This window comes from Salvelinus sp. IW2-2015, linkage group LG15 (assembly GCF_002910315.2).
Source record: "Salvelinus sp. IW2-2015 linkage group LG15, ASM291031v2, whole genome shotgun sequence".
Taxonomy (NCBI): Eukaryota; Metazoa; Chordata; class Actinopteri; order Salmoniformes; family Salmonidae; genus Salvelinus; species Salvelinus sp. IW2-2015.
Window position 1 is genome coordinate 27,529,195 of NC_036855.1, and position 19,205 is coordinate 27,548,399.

Consider the following 19,205-nt stretch of genomic DNA (forward strand, 5'->3'; position numbering starts at 1 on the left):
GCTATACCCAAAGATGGCCACGTCATGACAGTAGAAAGACTTCCCTCATACAGGCCTGCCTGCATAGGGCCTACAGGATGTCTCAGGGCTATGTCTCAAATGGCACCCTGTATTGTGCTTTAGGGCTCCGTGCTTGCCTAAATATTAGTGACCGTAAGATTGTACTAGAAACCATATACTTTATTTAGGAAATAATACAGCTAAATAAACGAAGAAACACATGAATCCAGACTGTTTATTCATCATCATAAACGGGTCACTAGTTCCACCATGTTTTCTGAGCACAAGCACTATAAAAAGCCAAACACCATCCTGAACAACACAGCCAGAGGGCAGCATACACCACACACTATATGCTATATTGGACAAAAGCATATACAGTAGCTGCTCTTAAAAGTTGGCCTATTTTTACCGTCACATAGTGGTACTGAGGCATAGCTCAAAATGCATTTAAGAACAAACACATTGCATCATATGAGAGTGGAAATTAAGCTCTAAGCAGTTATGAGRAACTTCAGCATGCTCGCACATGCACCACTTACTGAACCTACCCTTTCATTAGCAATGTAAGTTAAAGGGTCTCAATGCACTAAGGTAAGCAAATGGCGCTGAAGACATTTTCAATCTGACTTGCAAGTGCCAAGACACTGTTAAAAAAAGAAAAACGAAAAGGGTCTTCCCAACAAGTTGAAGTAGTAAAAAGGTAATAAGTTACATTTGTTTAGATTCTTAGGTAGCCTATTATTAAGTCTGTACCAAAAGCACAAGAAATGCTACTGAAAGGGAAAACAGATTATCACAGTATCAAAGCAGAATAAGGTTCTCGTAGAGGGTCCTACATCTCAAATCACACAGACACACTCACTCAAAATCAACAGACTCAAACCGTATCAGTAATATTGCCGATTTACAAAACCTCTTATGCGTATTCATAACCTGACAGAATATCCCCAAAGTATTCAGCATATTTATAAATTAGATACATTGAACAGGTCATTTAAATAAAATGTTTATATTATGTCATATGCTAGGAGGACTGTTCAAAATATTAAATGGGGTTCAAAATGGACACCAGGTTCAGTAAAAAACTAAATCCACACCACATTTCTCCTTGCAGGACAGACCAAATAAAAAAAGCACAAAAAAAAACAAATGACCAATGAATGAATATACAGCAACTGTTTCGCCCCCCCCCTCCTCCAACACAATGCTGATTACATCAGTAAATAACATGTTGGTATGTATGGTATTGTTTGCATTTGTTCATCTGAAGTTGTGGATGTAAATCAGTGGCTGGCCAGCATATGGGGCTGTAGTCTGGGTCTGCCGGGGAGGGGCTCACTGGTCCTTCCCATCATGGATCTGCTGCTGCATCTTATTCAGCATCTCCTGCATCCTCGCCAACTGCAGAGAGAGTGAGTGGTAATGCCATTTTTGTCTTTTCTCGCAGGACATCTTTCTATAAACTGGAGACTAGCCTGTATGGGTGATGTTACCCAGAATTACCTCTTCATTTTTCATCTTGATGAGTCTATCGGTCTCCACGTCGGGGGTGGGCAGGGGCAACATGGGGATCGGGCTCTCCATTCGGTTGTCCTGTGTCAGTTTACTGAGGGGAAAACACACAGGGAACATGAATACAGACTCATACACAACGGCATGCAATATTAACAAAACTAAAGATAWAATTCTCAACACCAGCAATAAACCAAGCTACTCATACTTTCTTTTGCATTCTCTCTGACCTCTACAGTATATATATATACACTGCTCAAAAAAATAAAGGGAACACTTAAACAACACAATGTAACTCCAAGTCAATCACACTTCTGTGAAATCAAACTGTCCACTTAGGAAGCAACACTGATTGACAATAKATTTCACATGCTGTTGTGCAAATGGAATAGACAAAAGGTGGAAATTATAGGCAATTAGCAAGACACCCCCAATAAAGGAGTGATTCTGCAGGTGGTGACCACAGACCACTTCTCAGTTCCTATGCTTCCTGGCTGATGTTTTGGTCACTTTTGAATGCTGGCGGTGCTCTCACTCTAGTGGTAGCATGAGACGGAGTCTACAACCCACACAAGTGGCTCAGGTAGTGCAGCTCATGCAGGATGGCACATCAATGCGAGCTGTGGCAAGAAGGTTTGCTGTGTCTGTCAGCGTAGTGTCCAGAGCATGGAGGCGCTACCAGGAGACAGGCCAGTACATCAGGAGACGTGGAGGAGGCCGTAGGAGGGCAGTGTATATACACACACGCACACACACACAGCCGTGCACACAAGCACACACCTGGTCATGTCCTGTATACACTGCGCTCTGTAGTTCTCATAGTGCATGTCACAGGTCACGTCTTTGAGGTCATGCATGTGGGAGCGGATCAATATGTTCCTCAGCTTCACAAAGTCACAGTGAGACTGGTTCTCCACTGAAACATAAAACAGACAAACTGGGTCATATTACACTGACATGATTTGCTAAGATAAAACATTCCTTCTGTTGTATCCACCAGAACTGATGCACTGTGTAATATTAGGGACATGGATTTCTACTTGACCACGTGTTCTGAGCAAGAAAACTGAGCCTAATCATAATGCATTGGTTGAGACATAGCGATAGTTGGCCGTTTTTCATAGTTTGAGTTATGACAATTTTTGAAGGGAAAATTACTATGTGAGGAAAAGCATGCTCTTCTAKCATGCAACTTAGAGTCAAAGCCCTGAGTAATATTGTTATGTCCATTGTTGTCACCCACCTTCCACAATGCCCCATGGGTAAAGTCTCCCTCTTACTCTCTGGCCCCTGGCCTCAACCACAGTGTTACTGCCAATCACTGCAAATGGACAGCACTCCTACYCACACACAGGATTTGGCATGATAGATTGACAAGGGATGGTTGAGTTTAGTGGTCTCGTTCCACTTGTGGATGTCTTATTGATGTTCAGTGTCCAGCTGTGTGTCTCACCTTCAGTTCTTTGTCCAGTTGTTTAAACTCCTCGTCCTCATCAGAGTCACACTCTGGGAACTGGTACACCTTAATGCCAAACCTCTCAATCTCATCACGGACCTACACACACACACACCACATTGCACTGGGTGAGACATTGTTTGGAGGGGGAGGGCAGAAGCTGAGGGAGTTGCTCTTAACTAAACCAAATTAAAATGACTAACTRCCCAACGTTCCTGCAGCCAACCTTACCATCATAACGRGAGACCTGCTTCAGCAGTTGCAGTRTGTCTGCTCTGATGGACTCACCCTGTCTTTGAGTTTCTTGATCTCGCTGGGAGTGAGACAGTCAGCCTTGGCGATGAGAGGAACCACGTTCACCTTCTCATGGAGAGCCTTCATAAACTCCACATCTACTGGACGCAGTCTACAAGGGATAGGAGGAGACAACCTGGTCAGTGTGTGTGTGTGCGCGTGCCATGTAGGAAAAGCGCACACTGACTATGAGTAAGGTGGYGAATAATAACAGTGTTTGCTGGTTAAGTTGTATTGGTGCTGTTTACATAGTATCCTAAAGGTATATCCTCCTCCTGTCATCACACTCAGGATGTTTTATTACGATCTAGTCATCACAGCTATACCGATCATTAGCCCATCACATTCCTCTGTCTGTGTATGCGTGTTACCCGTGTCCAAATGGCGGTATGAAGTAGAGGCAGCAGTGGACTCTGTTGTCCTGGATGTTCTTCCTGTTCAGTCCACTCTCGTCCCTGAAGTACTGCTCAAACTGCTGGTCAATGTAGTCGGTGATGGGCTTCCAGCTACACCCACACACGGCACAATCAGTCAAGGCTTACAGGAACAACATACAAGATTCATTGCCGCCATCATTCCTATTTCAGGTCAATCTACTAACCCATACAGAAGCCGTACCRCTTTCCTGCAGTCAAAATGACCAAATCACCCTCTAGTGGCCTCATGGCTGGAATGTTATTCATTAAAACAAATGTAAAGCTGAAAATCGGGTGTTTCTATGTCAAATGGTTTCGTTACATTTCAGTCTTCTGTGATGTATATAATTAAGCAATAAGGCCCGGGGAGGTTTGGTATATGGCCAGAATATCACAGCTATGGGCTGTTCTTATCCACGATGCAACACAGAGTGCCTGGATACGGCCCTTAGCTGTGGTATACTGGCCATATACCCCCCCCCCCCAGGTGCCTTATTGCTTTTATAAACTGGTTACCAACGTAATTAGAACAGTTAAAAAAATTATAATTAGGGGTCAAACCCGTGGTATACTGTCTGATATTCCATGGCTTTCAGCCAACCAGCATTCAGGGCTCGAACCACACAGTTTATGAAGTGTAATATTGGGATGCAAACTCAAAATGTAATAGATTTCAACTCTATATCTGACATGGTACAGGTGTCTTCTTTTTAAGCCCATAACCCATGTTTGTGAGGTGTATACTTTTCTTTCAAAGTAGATTTGTTTAAGACTTCCAAGAATCACGCTGTGTGACCCTGATTTAGCCCGCTGTAGTAAAATGTTAAAGAGTCTGTAGGATCAGGGCAGGGCTAGGCCAGGATTAGCTGAGGACTAGAGAAGTCTCACCATTCATTGTTGTTGACAGCGTCTCCAAAGCCCGGTGTGTCTACAATGGTCAGCTTCAGCTTCACTCCTTTCTCCTCAATGTCCACTGTGTGCTTAATGATCTCTACTGTCTGGTTGATACGCTCTGAGAAAGGGAAGGCGAGAGGTAGGGATGGTGGGAGGGAAGATCACCTCTGATGAGATGGCATTTTATTTAGCTGTAGACATTGGAAGGTGTGTGTGTGTGTGTGTTTCTCACCCTCAGCATTGAGAAGTTTCCTGTCCTTGTACAAGTCTGTGAGGAACAGGCTGTTGACCAGAGTAGATTTACCCATACCAGACTCTCCTGTAACATGACATACATACAGCATTATACAACATGTTTTTAACAGTCAGCAACACACACACACAGCCAACACTAACATGGAGTGAACATTTTAAATGTATTTTTACCCCTTTTTCTCCCCAATTTCGTMGTATCCAATTGCTAGTTACAGTCTTCTCTCATCGCTGCAACTCCCGTACGGACTCGGGAGAGGCGAAGGTCGAGAGCCATGCATCCTCCGAAACACAACCCAACCAAGCCGCACTGCTTCTTGACACAATGCCCACTTAACCCTGAAGCCAGCCGCACCAATGTGTCGGGGGAAACACTGTACACCTGGCGACAGTGTCAGCGTGCACTGCGCCCGGCCCGCCACAGGAGTCGCTAGTGCGCGATGGGACAAGAACATCCCTGCCGGCCAAACCTCCCCTAACCCYGACGACGCTGGGACAATTGTGCGCAGKCCCATTGGTCTCCCGGTCAGGGCCAGCTGCGACKGAGCCTGGACTCTAATAACCCAGAATCTCTAGTGGCACAGCTAGCAACTGCAATGCAGTGCCTTAGACCACTGTGCCACTCGGGAGGCCGGAGTGAACATTCATGAACACACACTAAGTACTTAATAGCACTGGGTCGTTTGACTTTTTTAAGAAGGCTACAATCAATACTTTCACTAACCGGCAACCATGAGGGTGAAGTCAAATCCCTTTTTCACTGACTTCCTGTGCACCTGGTTAGGGAGGGTAGCAAAACCCACATACTGCTTCTCCTAAGAGAGCAAGAGAGAGAGCGAGAGAGATCAATTCAAAGCAACATTCCCAAGAGCTGAATGAATGAGCACAAAACTACCATTGAAATTAAAATACAGTTGAAATTCAAACTCCACCCACCATGCTACAATTACAGTTTGGAAAAACCCATTGACAATAGGAGGGAGGAAAGGGGGGAAATGCATTCATAACATTCCATTTTGAAATCTCTAAGACCTGGCGCTGTGCTTTTTCCACACACAGTGAGAGAAAAGTATGACCGATCTATGACTTTTCCACTACACAATGGCGTGCACAGCTGTCTATCTGGCAGCTCTCCCCATCCCCTTCTGACACCATTCACACATCATCCAAAGCTGCTCCTTACTCAGACCCTACAGAACTGAAGACTCCACACACACACACACACATAGCCTTGCCAGTCTACCAAGGCCAGAGTCTGGCAGCCAACAGAGGCTGACAGAGGCTGTATTGACCAGGCCTGAATGGTCCTTTTTAAACCCAAAACAAACACACATGCCAAAGAAATACTCAGTCAGGGTCTATTATAAGTTGTCATAACCTGTCATATGCATTTCCGACAGCCCCTGGGGCACGGCTTAACTAACCACACACACACACACACACACACACACACACACACACACATACACATGGAATAAAGCCAGGGCTTAAGTCACACACAGAGAACACGGAAATCTACAGCGCTGGATTCATAACCTATGAGGAATCATACAAACTTCTGGTTTACTTCTAGGGTGTGTGTGGGAACACAAATCCCACAGACAGAACAAACAAACTATCCATAAATCTGTCATGAACCCATCAGGACATGACATAAGACAACAGTATGTCCTATCCACCTCCATACTAACATGACATGTTAGAGAGACAGAAAGGTGTTTTTATGAGTTAGCTGACGTGAGTGTGTGAGCCATTGACCCCCCTCTCCCTTCTCTTTCCTCTCCTCTGTGTCCCTCTATCCCCTCTCTCGCCTGTTCCAGATTTTTTTACCTTCTGCCTGGAGGTTCTGACTCGAGGGCAAAGCAAGCGTTCCACCAATTTCTCCTGCAGCATGATAGCATCCATACCAAGCCAACACCAATAGGGAAAATGTTTTCCAACGGAGGACAAAAACAGAGCAACCTCTTCACACGCAGCCAGAAAGCTTCTCTTATGCACCCTCTACTCCTCTGTAACCCTCCGTTCGTCCACACTCGTCTTTCCTGTTTTGTCCTTTGTTCCTACTCCTTCTCTCCTCATCTCCCTTTATTTCCACCCTTTCTCCTCTGCCCCACTGCTRCCTGTTCAGACAGGTAGGGAGGAATACTGAGAGGAGAGAGAGCTAATAAGGGGGGGGGGGGGGRMGASAGGAGGAAATAAAATGGGAGGAGAGAAAGGTAGTAAGAGGTAGCAGTTAAGGGGAGGAAGCGAGGGATGGGGGGAAGTGAAGGAATAAAAGACACTCATTCATTCCCCCTGTTGTCCCTCCCCCTTTTCGACCGTTAGATAAATAAAGCACTGACTGCTACAGTAACGACCTATAGCAGCCCAGAGCGAGAGAGCGCGAGAGACAGACAGGAGGGCTAAACTATCTAGCCCATATCTGACCATAATAGTGATCATTTGTCAAAGAACACAGTGTCCTTTAACAGAGATARAAACCCTTTGTGTGGTTCAAGTGTGGACTTGTACGAGTCAGTAACCTGTCACACAGAGCTTTGTGAAGCTAGTAGGGACTCAACCCACCCCTGGGATAACACTAGCCAGAGATGAATGATTAAATGAAGAACATAGCCAACGTCTAGACTGCACATCAGCCATACAACAACAAGTCATGGCTGTGGAAATTACACTAAAAGAATGAAAGGAGCCGTTCTCTCATTAGAAATGTGTGTAGTGGTACCAGAGTGGTACCAGAGGCCCAACTACTCCACACACTGTGAAACAAGACAGGGCGTGGTGGACAATTGTTGCCAGATGTTGGCCRATGGTGTGTGTGCGTTCAGTGGTGGGTTCAGGACGGGACACAGGTTTCAGGACAACGAGCTCAGAAAGCTATGATACCCCAGACAGAATGGGCACATCTACAGACGACATTCTATCTATGGTATGTTCGTGTAGCTACTAATCAAGCTCTTGAATAGCTGTATCAGATGTATTAGTGCAGGGTTGGAACAAAAGCCTGAACACACTGTGGATCCCAAGGACTTTTCTTCATGGGACGTCTCCAGAAGCTGTAATACCAAGCTARTTCACATGAGGGAGACAGYGCTTTTWTTTWTTTTTTAATTGTTAACTTTTATTTAACTAGGCAAGTCAGTTAAGAACAAATTCTTATTTACAATGACAACCTACCCCAGCCAAACCCAGACGACACTGGGCCAATTGTGCACCACCCTATGGGACTCCCAATCACAGCCGGATGTGATACAGCCTGGATTTGAACCAGGGACTATAGTGATGTCTCTTGCACTGAGATGCAGTGCCTTAGACCGCTGCGCCACATGGGAGCCCAGCTTAACAGAACAGGTGGTACACAATGAAGGCATTGGCAGCAGAAATGTTCTGTGCTATATAGCCAGGCTACTGTTTTTAGGAAGAGATAGGAACACACATCAGATACCAGCAATTGAAGGAAAACTTTACTCTTGAGAGTGAAACAAAAAAGGGGGGATTCCTCTGAATAGAACAGAGGTCCTAGAGTGACATCACAATATACCTCTTCAGGCCCCTCCCTCTTTCTCTCTCACTGGCCAGCTGTCCCTTTGGCCTCTAGTAGGTCACTGCACCTTGAGCTCTCTCTCTCAACTTCACACACACCCACACAACCTGATGCACGTGCACACACGTAAACATGCACACAGCTGACATCATCAGTTTAATAAAGCACATCCTATGGACAGTGTTTAAGGGAGGCCATGTGGACGCCACTTTTCAGGGACACAGTCAGGCAGTAATAACCATCTCCAGCCCATCCATTACTTCCTGTGTCTGTCTGTCCTGACCTCTGGATGAAATATGATAGGAGAAACCAGTAACCTGTCTGTCTGCTGTGACTGACACTGTATGCTTCCCAAACGGCACCCTATTCCATTTATAGAGCACTACTTGACCAGGGCCCATTGGGACACAACCACAGATACCTTGGCCTCTGCCTGTGTGTTATTAGGGGCTAGCCAGTCAAAACACTCCACAATGTGAGGTGCTGGGGATTAAAAATTGACAGTCATCCGAGGCCAAGCCCAGTCCTCCTGATGATAGAGTGACACACACACATACAGCTGACCGAAACTAGAAGTCAAATATATACAGTCTGAATGCTCAGTGACTTCCTTCCCTTTAGAGAGAGACACACAGCCTTCCTGCTGGATCCATAGGCATGGATCCAGAGATCCGTCAGCCACACAGTTAGATGCACTGGTCTACTTGTTGACTGTTGTGGTCTTTCAGGAAGCTCTTCTGAAAAAGGTCACAGCAGTAAACTACACACCTATTACTGTGGACAAGTATGCAAATACATAGAGACTCAAGCCACACACACACACACACACCCTCCAGAGACAGGAGATGTGGAGAGGATACATTCTGTGATGTAGCTATAAAGAGAGGTGACCTTTCCTGAAGACATCTCAGTCCTGTCCAACCATGCCTTTACACACAATTAAGTCCGAAAGCAGAAACAAAACGGTGGCAGGGTGTTAGACCAAAGATGCGTACAGAGAAAGGGAAGGAGATYAAGAGAAAGGGGGAAAGAGAGCGGAATGGAGGGAGGTAGAGAAAGAGGGTGAAGGGGGAAAGAGAGGGAACGACGGTGGAATTTGAAAGATTGAGAGACTGAAGATGAGAATGAGTGTGAGAGAAAGAGGCTCTTTGGACCCCCATCCCCCCATCCGTAGTGTTTGTTCTCCTTGGAGACGTGAGTCTCTGGGTGCTAGGCTCTTCAGCATGCTAATCTAACAGCGTGTAATTGGCCTGGCAACAATAGGCCTTCTAAAGGACACTTGGCTAGCATAGCGTAGCCTAGCGTTAGCGTCTGTCCATTCAGCAAAACAATAGGCTCTTCCACAGCCTAGCTCCAAATTGACCCGTAGCCCATCCTTGTAAGCACTTCAGTAGATCTCTAAAGACCCATCAGATCACAAGGTGGAACTGTTAGCCACCACATACATTCGGAAAGTATTCAGACCTCTTGACTTTTCCACATTGTTAAGTTACAGCCTTATTCTAAAATGGATTCAATTGTCCCCCRCCTCCATAATTTACACACAATACCCCATAATGACAAAGCAAAAACATGTTTAAAAAGTTTTGCAAATGTGTAAAAAAATATATAAAAAATATCACATTTACATAAGTATTCAGACCCTATACTCAATACTTTGTTGAAGCACCTTTGGCAGCGATTACAGCCTCGAGTCTTCTTAGGTATGACACAAGTTTGGCACACCTATTTTTGGGAAGTTTCTCCCATTCTTCTCCGCAGATCCTCTCAAGCTCTGTCAGGTTGGATGGGGAGCATCACTGCACAMCTATTTTCAGGTCTCTCCAGAGATGTTCGATTGGGTTCAAGTCCGGGCTCTGGCTGGGCCACTCAAGGACATTCKGAGACTTGTCCCGAAGCCACTCCTGCATTGTCTTGGCTGTGTGCTTAGGGTCGCTGTCCTGTTGGAAGGTGAACCTTCACCCCAGTCTGGAGGTCCTGAGCGCTCTGAAGCAGGTTATTTTCAAGGATCTCTCTGTACTTTGCTACGTTCATCTTTCCCTRGATCCTGACTAGTCTCCCAGTKCCTGCCGCTGAAAAACATCCCCACAGCATGATTTCCTCCAGACGTGATGCTTGGCATTCAGGCCAAAGAGTTCAATCAGACCAGATAATCTTTTTTCTCATGGTCTGAGAGTCCATTAGGTGCCTTTTGGCAAACTCCAAGCAGGCTGTCATGTGCCTTTTACTGAGGAGTAGCTTCCGTCTGGCCACTACCATAAAGCCCTGAATGCTGCAGAGATGGTTGTCCTTCTGGATGGTTGTCCCACAGAGGAACTCCGGAGCTCTGCCAGAGTGACCATCGGGTTCTTGGTAATCTCCCTGACCAAGGCGCTTCTCCCCCAATTGCTCAGTTTGGCCGGGCGGCCAGCTCTAGGAAGAATCTTGGGGGTTCCAAACTTCTTCCATTTAAGAATGACAGAGGCCACTGTTCTTGGGGAACTTCAATGCTGTAGCCTTTTTTTTTGGTACCCTTCCCCAGAACTGTGCCTCGACACAATCATGTCTCGGCGCTCTACGGACAATTCCTTTTACCTCATGGCTTGGTTTTTGATCTGACGTGCACTGCCAACTGTGGAACCTTATATAGACAGGTGTGTGCCTTTCCAAATCATGTCCAATCAATTGAATTTACCATAGGGGAACTCCAATCAAGTTGTAGAAACATCTCAAGGATGAACAARGGAAACAGGATGCAKCTGAGCTCAATTTCGAGTCTCATAGCAAWGGGACTAAATACTTTGTTTTTTTATACATATGCAAAAKYAAATCTCAAAACCTGTTTTRMCTTTGTCATTATGGGGTATTGTGTATAGATTGATGATGAAAAAATGTAATTTAATACATTTTAGAGTAAGGCTGTAAGGTAACAGAATGTGGATAAAGTCAAGGGGTCTGAATACTTTCCGAATGCACTGTATGATCCTTTCAGATCTACATGAATTGCCTAGGCGGGAATGGGACAGGGGTTTAAAACTGGGGGAATAGAGGGACACTTGACCAGCGTATCCTAGCATTAGCATCTGCCCATTCAGCAGCAAGGGGCTGGTCACCAGGGAGTCCCCCAGGATACAATACAGTGGAAAGTAGAGGTATTGCGTCACAGGTACTGGGAACTAGACTTTCCTGCAGATGAGTGGAAGAAAACAAGTGTTCACATACTGATGGCCTTTATAGTGTTTGCCAAGGACAGGTTTAACTGGGCATGCCATAATGACAACACATTTTATTATTTCATTATCAGATAATGTTTGGTAATGTCCTCTAAACGATGCAGAATCTGTGTTTAGCGTTTATCGGCTCAATTTGCATCACCATAGTAAGAAGGTTCCGCTTCCTAATGGTCCATTATATGGCTTTCATTCATCTTACAGTTGTCAGTTAAGCATCTTTCAAAATTCCTCAAGGGAGCTTTTCTTCCCACAGTAGGAGGTAAAGGTAGTCCTCTAATTCTCCTCGTCATTTTCATTAGATCTTAGCTCCCAAATCTCTGATTCCTCCCCCCCTAACATCATCTAATCTCCAAGTTATCAAGGTCACKCAAACTCTTCATTCTTGAAAATGGGTTTGGAATCCTTCTATCTGGGTCAGGCATGGGTTATTTTCAACAGCCTACCCAAAGGCTGAGACATGGCAAGCTGTACAGGGAGAGAGGGAGACCTGGGGTTAGAGATAAACTTGTTATTCACGTGMGTGGTTGTGAACTCCCTCTCTTACTCTCACACACTCACTCTACTGGATCATTGGCATTGCATACATGTTTTCAGCGTGACAATGACATCAGGTGCCAGAGAGCAGAAACATTTCAGTTCAGATAAAGAACAAAGACAAACACACAGAAATCCCTCAGGAGAGTTGAAAGTTGAGCTACCAGGTCAGGCAATTTACTGTAAACAACCATAKACAGATAGGGGCCTTTTCTATTAAAAGCTATAAGCAAGTAAATGTGAATCTAGTGGAGGGTGTGGTAGGAAAATACATTTGGAATGCTGTACAGTGCCAGTAGGACCATGGTAATGAATCAAAATAGGCTTGGAATTCCCATGACAACCATGAATAGGAGTTGGATGGCCTCGGCTGATAAATACATTGTGTGAATACTATCCTACACTATCTTTCCGATCAGAAACTGTGAGGCGTGTGTGTTCATAGGTAGCTAAGTTAATGAGTACATCTTTCCTCACGCCTGATTTAGACCTGGGAAACCATGCCATGTGAGTATACGGGTGCCAAGGAGAACTATAGATTCTACAGCATCGTAGATCTGTGATAACTGGGTGTCGTTAAATCTAAGCCTAAACYCGTCAATCCTCCTGAGAAATTGCAGATAGGTTCCTCTCCCAGCGTCTGAGAGTGATGAAAATCATATTATTATTTTTTTAACTGTTGCCTGGCAACGTACCAGCACACCAGACTGATTGGCAGGCCCAGTTTGGTGAAGCATAAGAGAAAGATGCTTCCAAGCCACAATAATTATCATAGCAGGAGGAAAGAGGAGGAGGGAAGAAAGAGGAGGGCAAAGGGGGATGATTTGAATGTGATTCACCCAGACTATCCTCTGCATCTCCCTCATACACACACCCTGGCAGTGACCCCACTCTCTGAGGGTCTCAGGTGGAGTGYGATATGCAAAAAACACATTTCCATTTCATACTACACACTTGTATATGTGTGAAACAGGACAAATATATGCACCCCCTATCAGACCTTTGACTGACACACACACTTTACTACTGGTTAGTCCCTCTCACTATCCAAGAAACCACTCCCCCTAAGCACCCGGCCAGGTCACGCAGAGTGTGTGGGTGTGCTGTGGCAACAGACATGCTACTTGAATATCTCCAACACAGTTTTGCATAGCACAAACAGTATGATAAAATCTCAGCAATATAAAAAAAAAATAACAGTCCTTACAGGGAAAAACAATTGAAGAAATTCCTTGGGGGACACGGCCACGCTGAACATTTCCAAATCCACACACAGGCTATTGCTACTGTATTAACTGCAATGTAGTAATCAAGGTCAAGGTCTTCGAGCGAGGTTCATTCCGCAATGCTGCCCATGTGATTTCACAGGCTTACTGAAAATCTATCTGCAGCAAACCCAGCTTACAGCTCAAACAATAAGAATTATGTTTGCTTGCAGTATGTGTGAACACCAGATAGATCAYCAAGGACCAGTGGACCTACAGGAGCCATAGCCTCTGAATGACCGTAACACTATACTGTCAACAAGGCCAGGATATAGAAGCCGTACAATGTTTTGCAATTAGCTTTGACTGAGATAGACTTCTGCTAAAATMATGCCTTTAGTTACCATTGCTGCCTACTCACAATGTAGCTACACAAGGTTCCAGTAACAACCTACGAACAGAACAGCATCTAAAGCTTCTGTCATCATCATCCCCAGAGCAAAGAGAGAGGAGATCGATACACCTGAGACTCAGTGTGCTGCTGGTCTCCCACCAAGCTCCACCTGAGCTACGTATGGACACACACAGGGCTCACTCAAGGGAATCTATCAAATGGAGCTCATCTGACCAATAGATTTACATTTTAGTCATTTAGCAGACGCTCTTATCCAGAGAGACTTACGTGCAGTAAGTGCATGTGCATACATTTTCTTCATTCTGGTCCACGTGGGACTCAAACCCACAACCATGGCATTGCAAGCAACCCCAGGATTACAGAGGGAAAACAATGAGGGGATATAGAGCTGTGATGTACTGAGGATGCAGAGAGAGATTGATCTAAAGTCTGTGATAATTAACAGCTGGTTATTTCACTGACTAGACCAATAGGCTTTCCAGTAACTATAGGGAGCGGGTCACTGTCACACCCACAACAAGTGGCTTGCCTAGAATGATGTATGGATGCCCGAGGATGAGAGGCGAGCCCTTGGGTACCACTCGCTGCGTATGCATCTTGTGTCTGTCTGTATGCATAAATTACATCTTATCCTTCTGGCTGTGTGATGCTCACTCTACCCTGTATTGCGGTGGCAAGACAACAACAGTAATCTTTAGGGCATCGGAATGATGATGCCGCTCACGTTTGCTAGGCCAAGGCCTGCTACATAGGCTATATGACGCCATACGAAGCGAATTTGGGAAAAAACTGAGTGTCTAGSCTACCACGCTTGATATGAAATATGATTCTATGTATCGCCTAACAGCCTAGACCTACATCAAAAGCCTTGAGCACAGATAACAATTTTGTACATGTATATTTTTTTATAGAAATAGGAATAAACGTTTCCTTACCTCAATTGTCTCGTCTGTTGGTCATTGTGGGGGATGAAACACAGGTGGAGAGATGCAGAACGACGCCCATAGAGAATTTWGAAGGCGAGAGAGACCGACAGAGAAAGACAATCATTGAAATAGACCGCGTTATAATTGCCTTTATGCATAATCGTAATTATTATCCTTATGCTTACCCGATTTGATCGGGATACGGCTCTTGTATCTGATGTTGGTCGTCATTTTCYCCGCTCTCCTCCCCTCCGTGTCGCTTCAGAACGGACGGACTACTCGGTAAACGCAGGCGTCCGTTCCTTCTCCGCGCTACCACAGCAGCCAGACAGGTTGTGGGAGAGGGTGTTGCAATATCGTGCAGAACCCCGCCCTCCTCTATGTGGTACCCAATCGTGGATGGAGAGGTTTCCTAGGATCTTACTGTCCATATCATCAATATTGTATGCAGCTTCCATAATTAATGCTGTTCAAACTTCTCACTCATATGTTTGAAATCTTAATTGTTCAACATCTAGACGTGCACCAAGTGTAAGGGAATAAGACTGTGGCATGCTTCCTATCCATGCATCATTCTGTGATATTATCAGCTTTTCACCATTTAGCAACACTGCTACACCAACCTCCACAGCAGCTTCTTATCTAGTGTTTTCAATTTGATAGAMGTCTAGAAGGCCTGACAACTAGAAACCTCGGTTTCCATTCAATCCCATTGCCTTTGTTTTTCTACATGGCCACTCAAATGCACATCATCATACCTATGACCTGTAAACAAAGCACTCTGACAACAAGTGTGTTTCTATGGAAACTGTATTTCTGAAAATGGAGTACAAAAGTTGAGACACTACAAAAAAAAATGTTTCAAGCACAGTTAAGTTAATTACAGTGTTTCCCTAATTAAGTCCTAGGGACCTTAAGGAGTACACATTTTGGTTTTTGCCCTAGCACTACACAGCTGATTCAAATAATTAAAGCTTGATGAGTTGATTATTTGAATCAGCTGMGTAGTGCTAGGGAAAACAACTAAATATGCACCCCTTGGGGTCCCCAGGACCAAGTTTGGGAAACYCTGGGTTAATGCCTCCAGGGTTCAAAGATACAAATCTGTTGATCAACTAGGCAGAAAGAGACAAGTTACATAGACAATGACACACTGACTGACGATAGCACTCTTAAACACGAATGACACATTGCTGAACACAGAGAGGCGTTAGTGTGTTCACTGTATAACAGTCAGCAGCCTAGAGTGGGCTGGTGAATCAGAATATAGTTAGGAATTCAGAAAATGGAATTGTGTTCAATACTGTAAGTTCCATGGAGCTAGCCAATATCAGAAGATGTCAGTGTGTCTGTGCARACAGTAAATCATTGTGATAAAATGAAGACCCCCTTTAGGAAAACCCAAAAGAACATGACCAAATAAACAAAAACACAGATATCTACAGTAAAACTGCTCATAATGTAATGTAGKTATTAAAGACAAAGGGTGATGTAAGGTTTTGTAGTGCAAGTCTTAAGCGATAAAAAAAAGTATATTAACCYACACACGGTTGTGCATGGTTTGAAAACACTTGAATTAACATGATCACTTCACAAGCATTTCATCAGTTGCATCTTGAATGCACCAACATTTATTCTAGACAGTACGTCCACCCACATGATACATACATATTTTAGCTATCAAGTCATTTCAGAGCATTCCTCAAACACGAGGGCAAATATTCCCTGTATAATGACGACACAACCAACAGCCTTCTGCTGTTGATACTTGAGTTATAAGATTACATGGTGAGGAATTCAGCTCAGTAAAACCTCGTCTGAGGAGACTGACCCAGAGACCAAGGCAAACCGTCTCCATCAGTGGAGGCTGGTGGGAGGAGCTATAGGAGGATGGGCTTATTGTAATGGCTGGAATGGAATAAATGGAACATTATAAAACACATCAAACATATGGAAACCACATTGGACTTCGTTCCATTTATTCCATTCCTCCATTCCAGCCATTACAATGAGCCCGRCCCCCTATAGTTCCTCCCACCAGCCTCCACTGGTCTCCATCCAATACAACAGAGGCACAGACAAAGTTAAGTTACATAAATCTTTCATAATATAGACCAAATGTGATATAAAGTTTAAAATAAAAAGTGAGACTGTGAGATACTTCCACACAAGCCTGTATTACCCTTATATATTATTACCCTTATAGTTATTTTCCATGTGTTGTGCTGTTGAACATAGACTACAGCGCCACCTGAGGGACACTATTATTACTACACCTACAGCTTGGACTGAGTCCTCAGCTGTGCTCCAAATGTGAAGGCAAAGACAGGTTGCAAATGGTAAAAACACAACATCSAGCTCTCAACAAACCTTCCCTTAAAGGGGCAATCAGCAGTTGCTACCGCCATTTTGGGATTTATAAATTAATGATATGTACCTATTGATTCTTGAAGAATATAACTTATAAAAGCCTCATGAGCAAAGCACAACTGTCATACCCAAACAGAAACCAAAATAGAACATTTTTGACTCCAATGTCTGTAAACAAAGTAAATGTAAACAAACACTGTATAGCCTAAAAACATGGTTTAAACTATCATTTTGATATAATGGATGGTCAGTCCTTGCATCCATAGCTATGTCTTTGAATTTGAGTGGTTACATTTCTCCAGTCCTTCCCCCCAGCTTTTAACCGTAACAACAGTGGGGTGAAAGCTTTGCTATTGTTTCAACTGCTGATAGCCACTTTAAGATATTCAAAACATTCCCCAAACATCCTGTAAACACCGAAGTCTTATTGTTGTCTAACCAATGAGATATTAGTACTGTTAGCAATGCAAGATCTACATTGTACATGAGACAGAATACTAGTGTGGATGAAAACACATGGACATCATCTTTAGTCACCTATTGGGAGAACATGGAATTTCTGTCTTTACAGTATGCCTTAACATTATATCATAACCCATATCATAACATTACACAATAAAGGATAACACTCCAGACAAACATACCTTAGTATGAAACGTGTTACAACGTGATTAACAGTTCCCAAAACAATACTGAGACTTGCAGATCAGTGGATCTCAGTACCATGGTGAAATAGAGGCCAAATTGAAGATTTTATAATTACAATTATGTTAGAGAGGGGAACATCCAATTGGGTGGTTGATTGCTTGATTGATTGACTGGCACTCTGAGAGATAGGGAGTGATGTGTGTGTCCAGCAGTACGTCCATGATGGAGATGCAGACACACAGGGGGTTGAGGGGTGTGGGGCTCCTCTCATCTCTTACCCCACTCCCTCTTTCGATCCCTCTATTTTCACTCGTCTCCCTTCATCTTCATCTGCGCCTGCATCTGGGAAATCATCTGCTGCATACGCCTCAGCTACAGAGAGAAGAGAAGGAAACAGACAGAAAGAGGGAAAGAGATAGTTGAGTAAAACAAATACCAGAGGCTATCAGCCATTCCAAACACGACAAATTGTATCCATTGTAAAAAGATAATACAATGAGCCACCTAACTTTTTGAGAGCCTTAATGTAAAATATTTTTTTTACACAATAGAAAATATATCCATCTCGTGGTCGTGGATAGGACTTCAAGTGGACCATTTGACTTCACTCAATCGGGGTAAAATGGACTCCAACTAATTTTCACAGTTGMGTAGGGGCGTGTGACTGAATAATAGATTTACTTTAATATTTAAATCTACATCAAACCAGGTTTGTACTCTATAGAACTCTGTGTGTTGCAAACTGAAGGAATGCGATCAAACGTAACACGTTGCTAAACTGATCTGGTATCCCAAGCTGCTTTTCTACAGGAATGTGGGTCTGTGACTCTGCTTATAGGGTTACATCCCCAATTTGGTACTAGTGTTAAAAACTACACCACTACAAGTGCAAAGACWTTAAGGGTCTTCAGAATTCAGCAAACAATGTGCCAATCTCTAAAGAATATTTTTCTGTTTGACTGAAAACCTCTTTCTTAACATCAGTTATTGAACATAAACCTTGAACACATAGTGTAGCTTCTTGCTAGCTGAATACCAGTGCTCTCAGAACCACGTTGTGGAGTTGATAACATTATTTGAAGGTGCTGTATGGGTGAGATGAGAATCTACTGTTCCATGTGGGGTTAGGGTATCATGTGGACATTGTTTTTAAAGCAGAGCCACTACCGTTTATGCATTGTACTTTGTACTTATTGTATTCAGATTGTTTTTATGCACTTTACTAACAGATGTATTTCACTTGATTGTGATTTAGACTGAACTTTACTTTATGGTGACTTCCCCCCCTTGCGGTGATTTGTCTCRTACATTATCCTATTTTAAACTTACAATTCGACAGAATAAACAACCCCAAATTAGTTTGTGTCCTGTGCTGGGTTTACCTTTGCCAGGCTACATATACAGTTGAAGCATAAGTTTACATACACTTAGGTTGGAGTCATTAAAACTCGTTTTTCAACCACTCCACTAATTTCTTGTTAACAAACTATAGTTTTGGCAAGGCGGTTAGGACATCTACTTTGTGCA

General features: G+C 43.8%; 2 protein-coding genes across 3 annotated transcripts in view; both read right to left on the bottom strand.

Moving 5' to 3' along the window:
* Window positions 1-221: 221 nt before the first annotated feature.
* Window positions 222-14,995, bottom strand: LOC111974589 (septin-5). Of its 2 annotated transcripts, none has more exons than XM_024002430.2 (11): window positions 14,846-14,995; window positions 14,670-14,683; window positions 4,808-4,894; window positions 4,570-4,693; window positions 3,637-3,771; window positions 3,260-3,377; window positions 2,969-3,070; window positions 2,759-2,855; window positions 2,296-2,431; window positions 1,507-1,609; window positions 222-1,404 (listed from the first exon to the last, which is right to left on the bottom strand). In XM_024002430.2, exons 3-11 carry the CDS (start codon window positions 4,881-4,883, stop codon window positions 1,339-1,341), a joined length of 957 nt encoding a protein of 318 aa, XP_023858198.1. In that variant the 5' UTR covers window positions 4,884-4,894; window positions 14,670-14,683; window positions 14,846-14,995; the 3' UTR covers window positions 222-1,338. The 2 variants fall into 2 exon arrangements, with proteins under 2 accessions (XP_023858198.1, XP_023858195.1); XM_024002427.2 differs by lacking the exons at window positions 14,670-14,683; window positions 14,846-14,995 and adding exons at window positions 5,552-5,642; window positions 6,658-6,967.
* Window positions 14,996-17,632: 2,637 nt separating this feature from the next.
* The window catches only part of LOC111974221 (septin-2), a 32,581-nt gene continuing 31,008 nt past the window's right edge, over window positions 17,633-19,205 (bottom strand). Inside the window, exon 10 of the mRNA XM_024001873.2 lies at window positions 17,633-18,050. Coding sequence (XP_023857641.1) covers window positions 17,985-18,050 — 66 coding nt within the window. The 3' untranslated portion in view covers window positions 17,633-17,984. The remainder of the gene's footprint in view (window positions 18,051-19,205) is intronic.

Coding starts and splice junctions, on each gene's coding strand:
- LOC111974589 (XM_024002427.2), bottom strand. CDS start 6,732: ATGGATGCTATCATGCTGCAGGAGAAATTGGTGGAACGCTTGCTTTGC. Junction 4,895..5,551: donor CTTCACCCTCATGGTTGCCG/GTTAGTGAAAGT, acceptor GTCATGTTACAG/GAGAGTCTGGTATGGGTAAA. Junction 3,071..3,259: donor TCAAGAAACTCAAAGACAGG/GTGAGTCCATCA, acceptor GTGTGTGTGTAG/GTCCGTGATGAGATTGAGAG.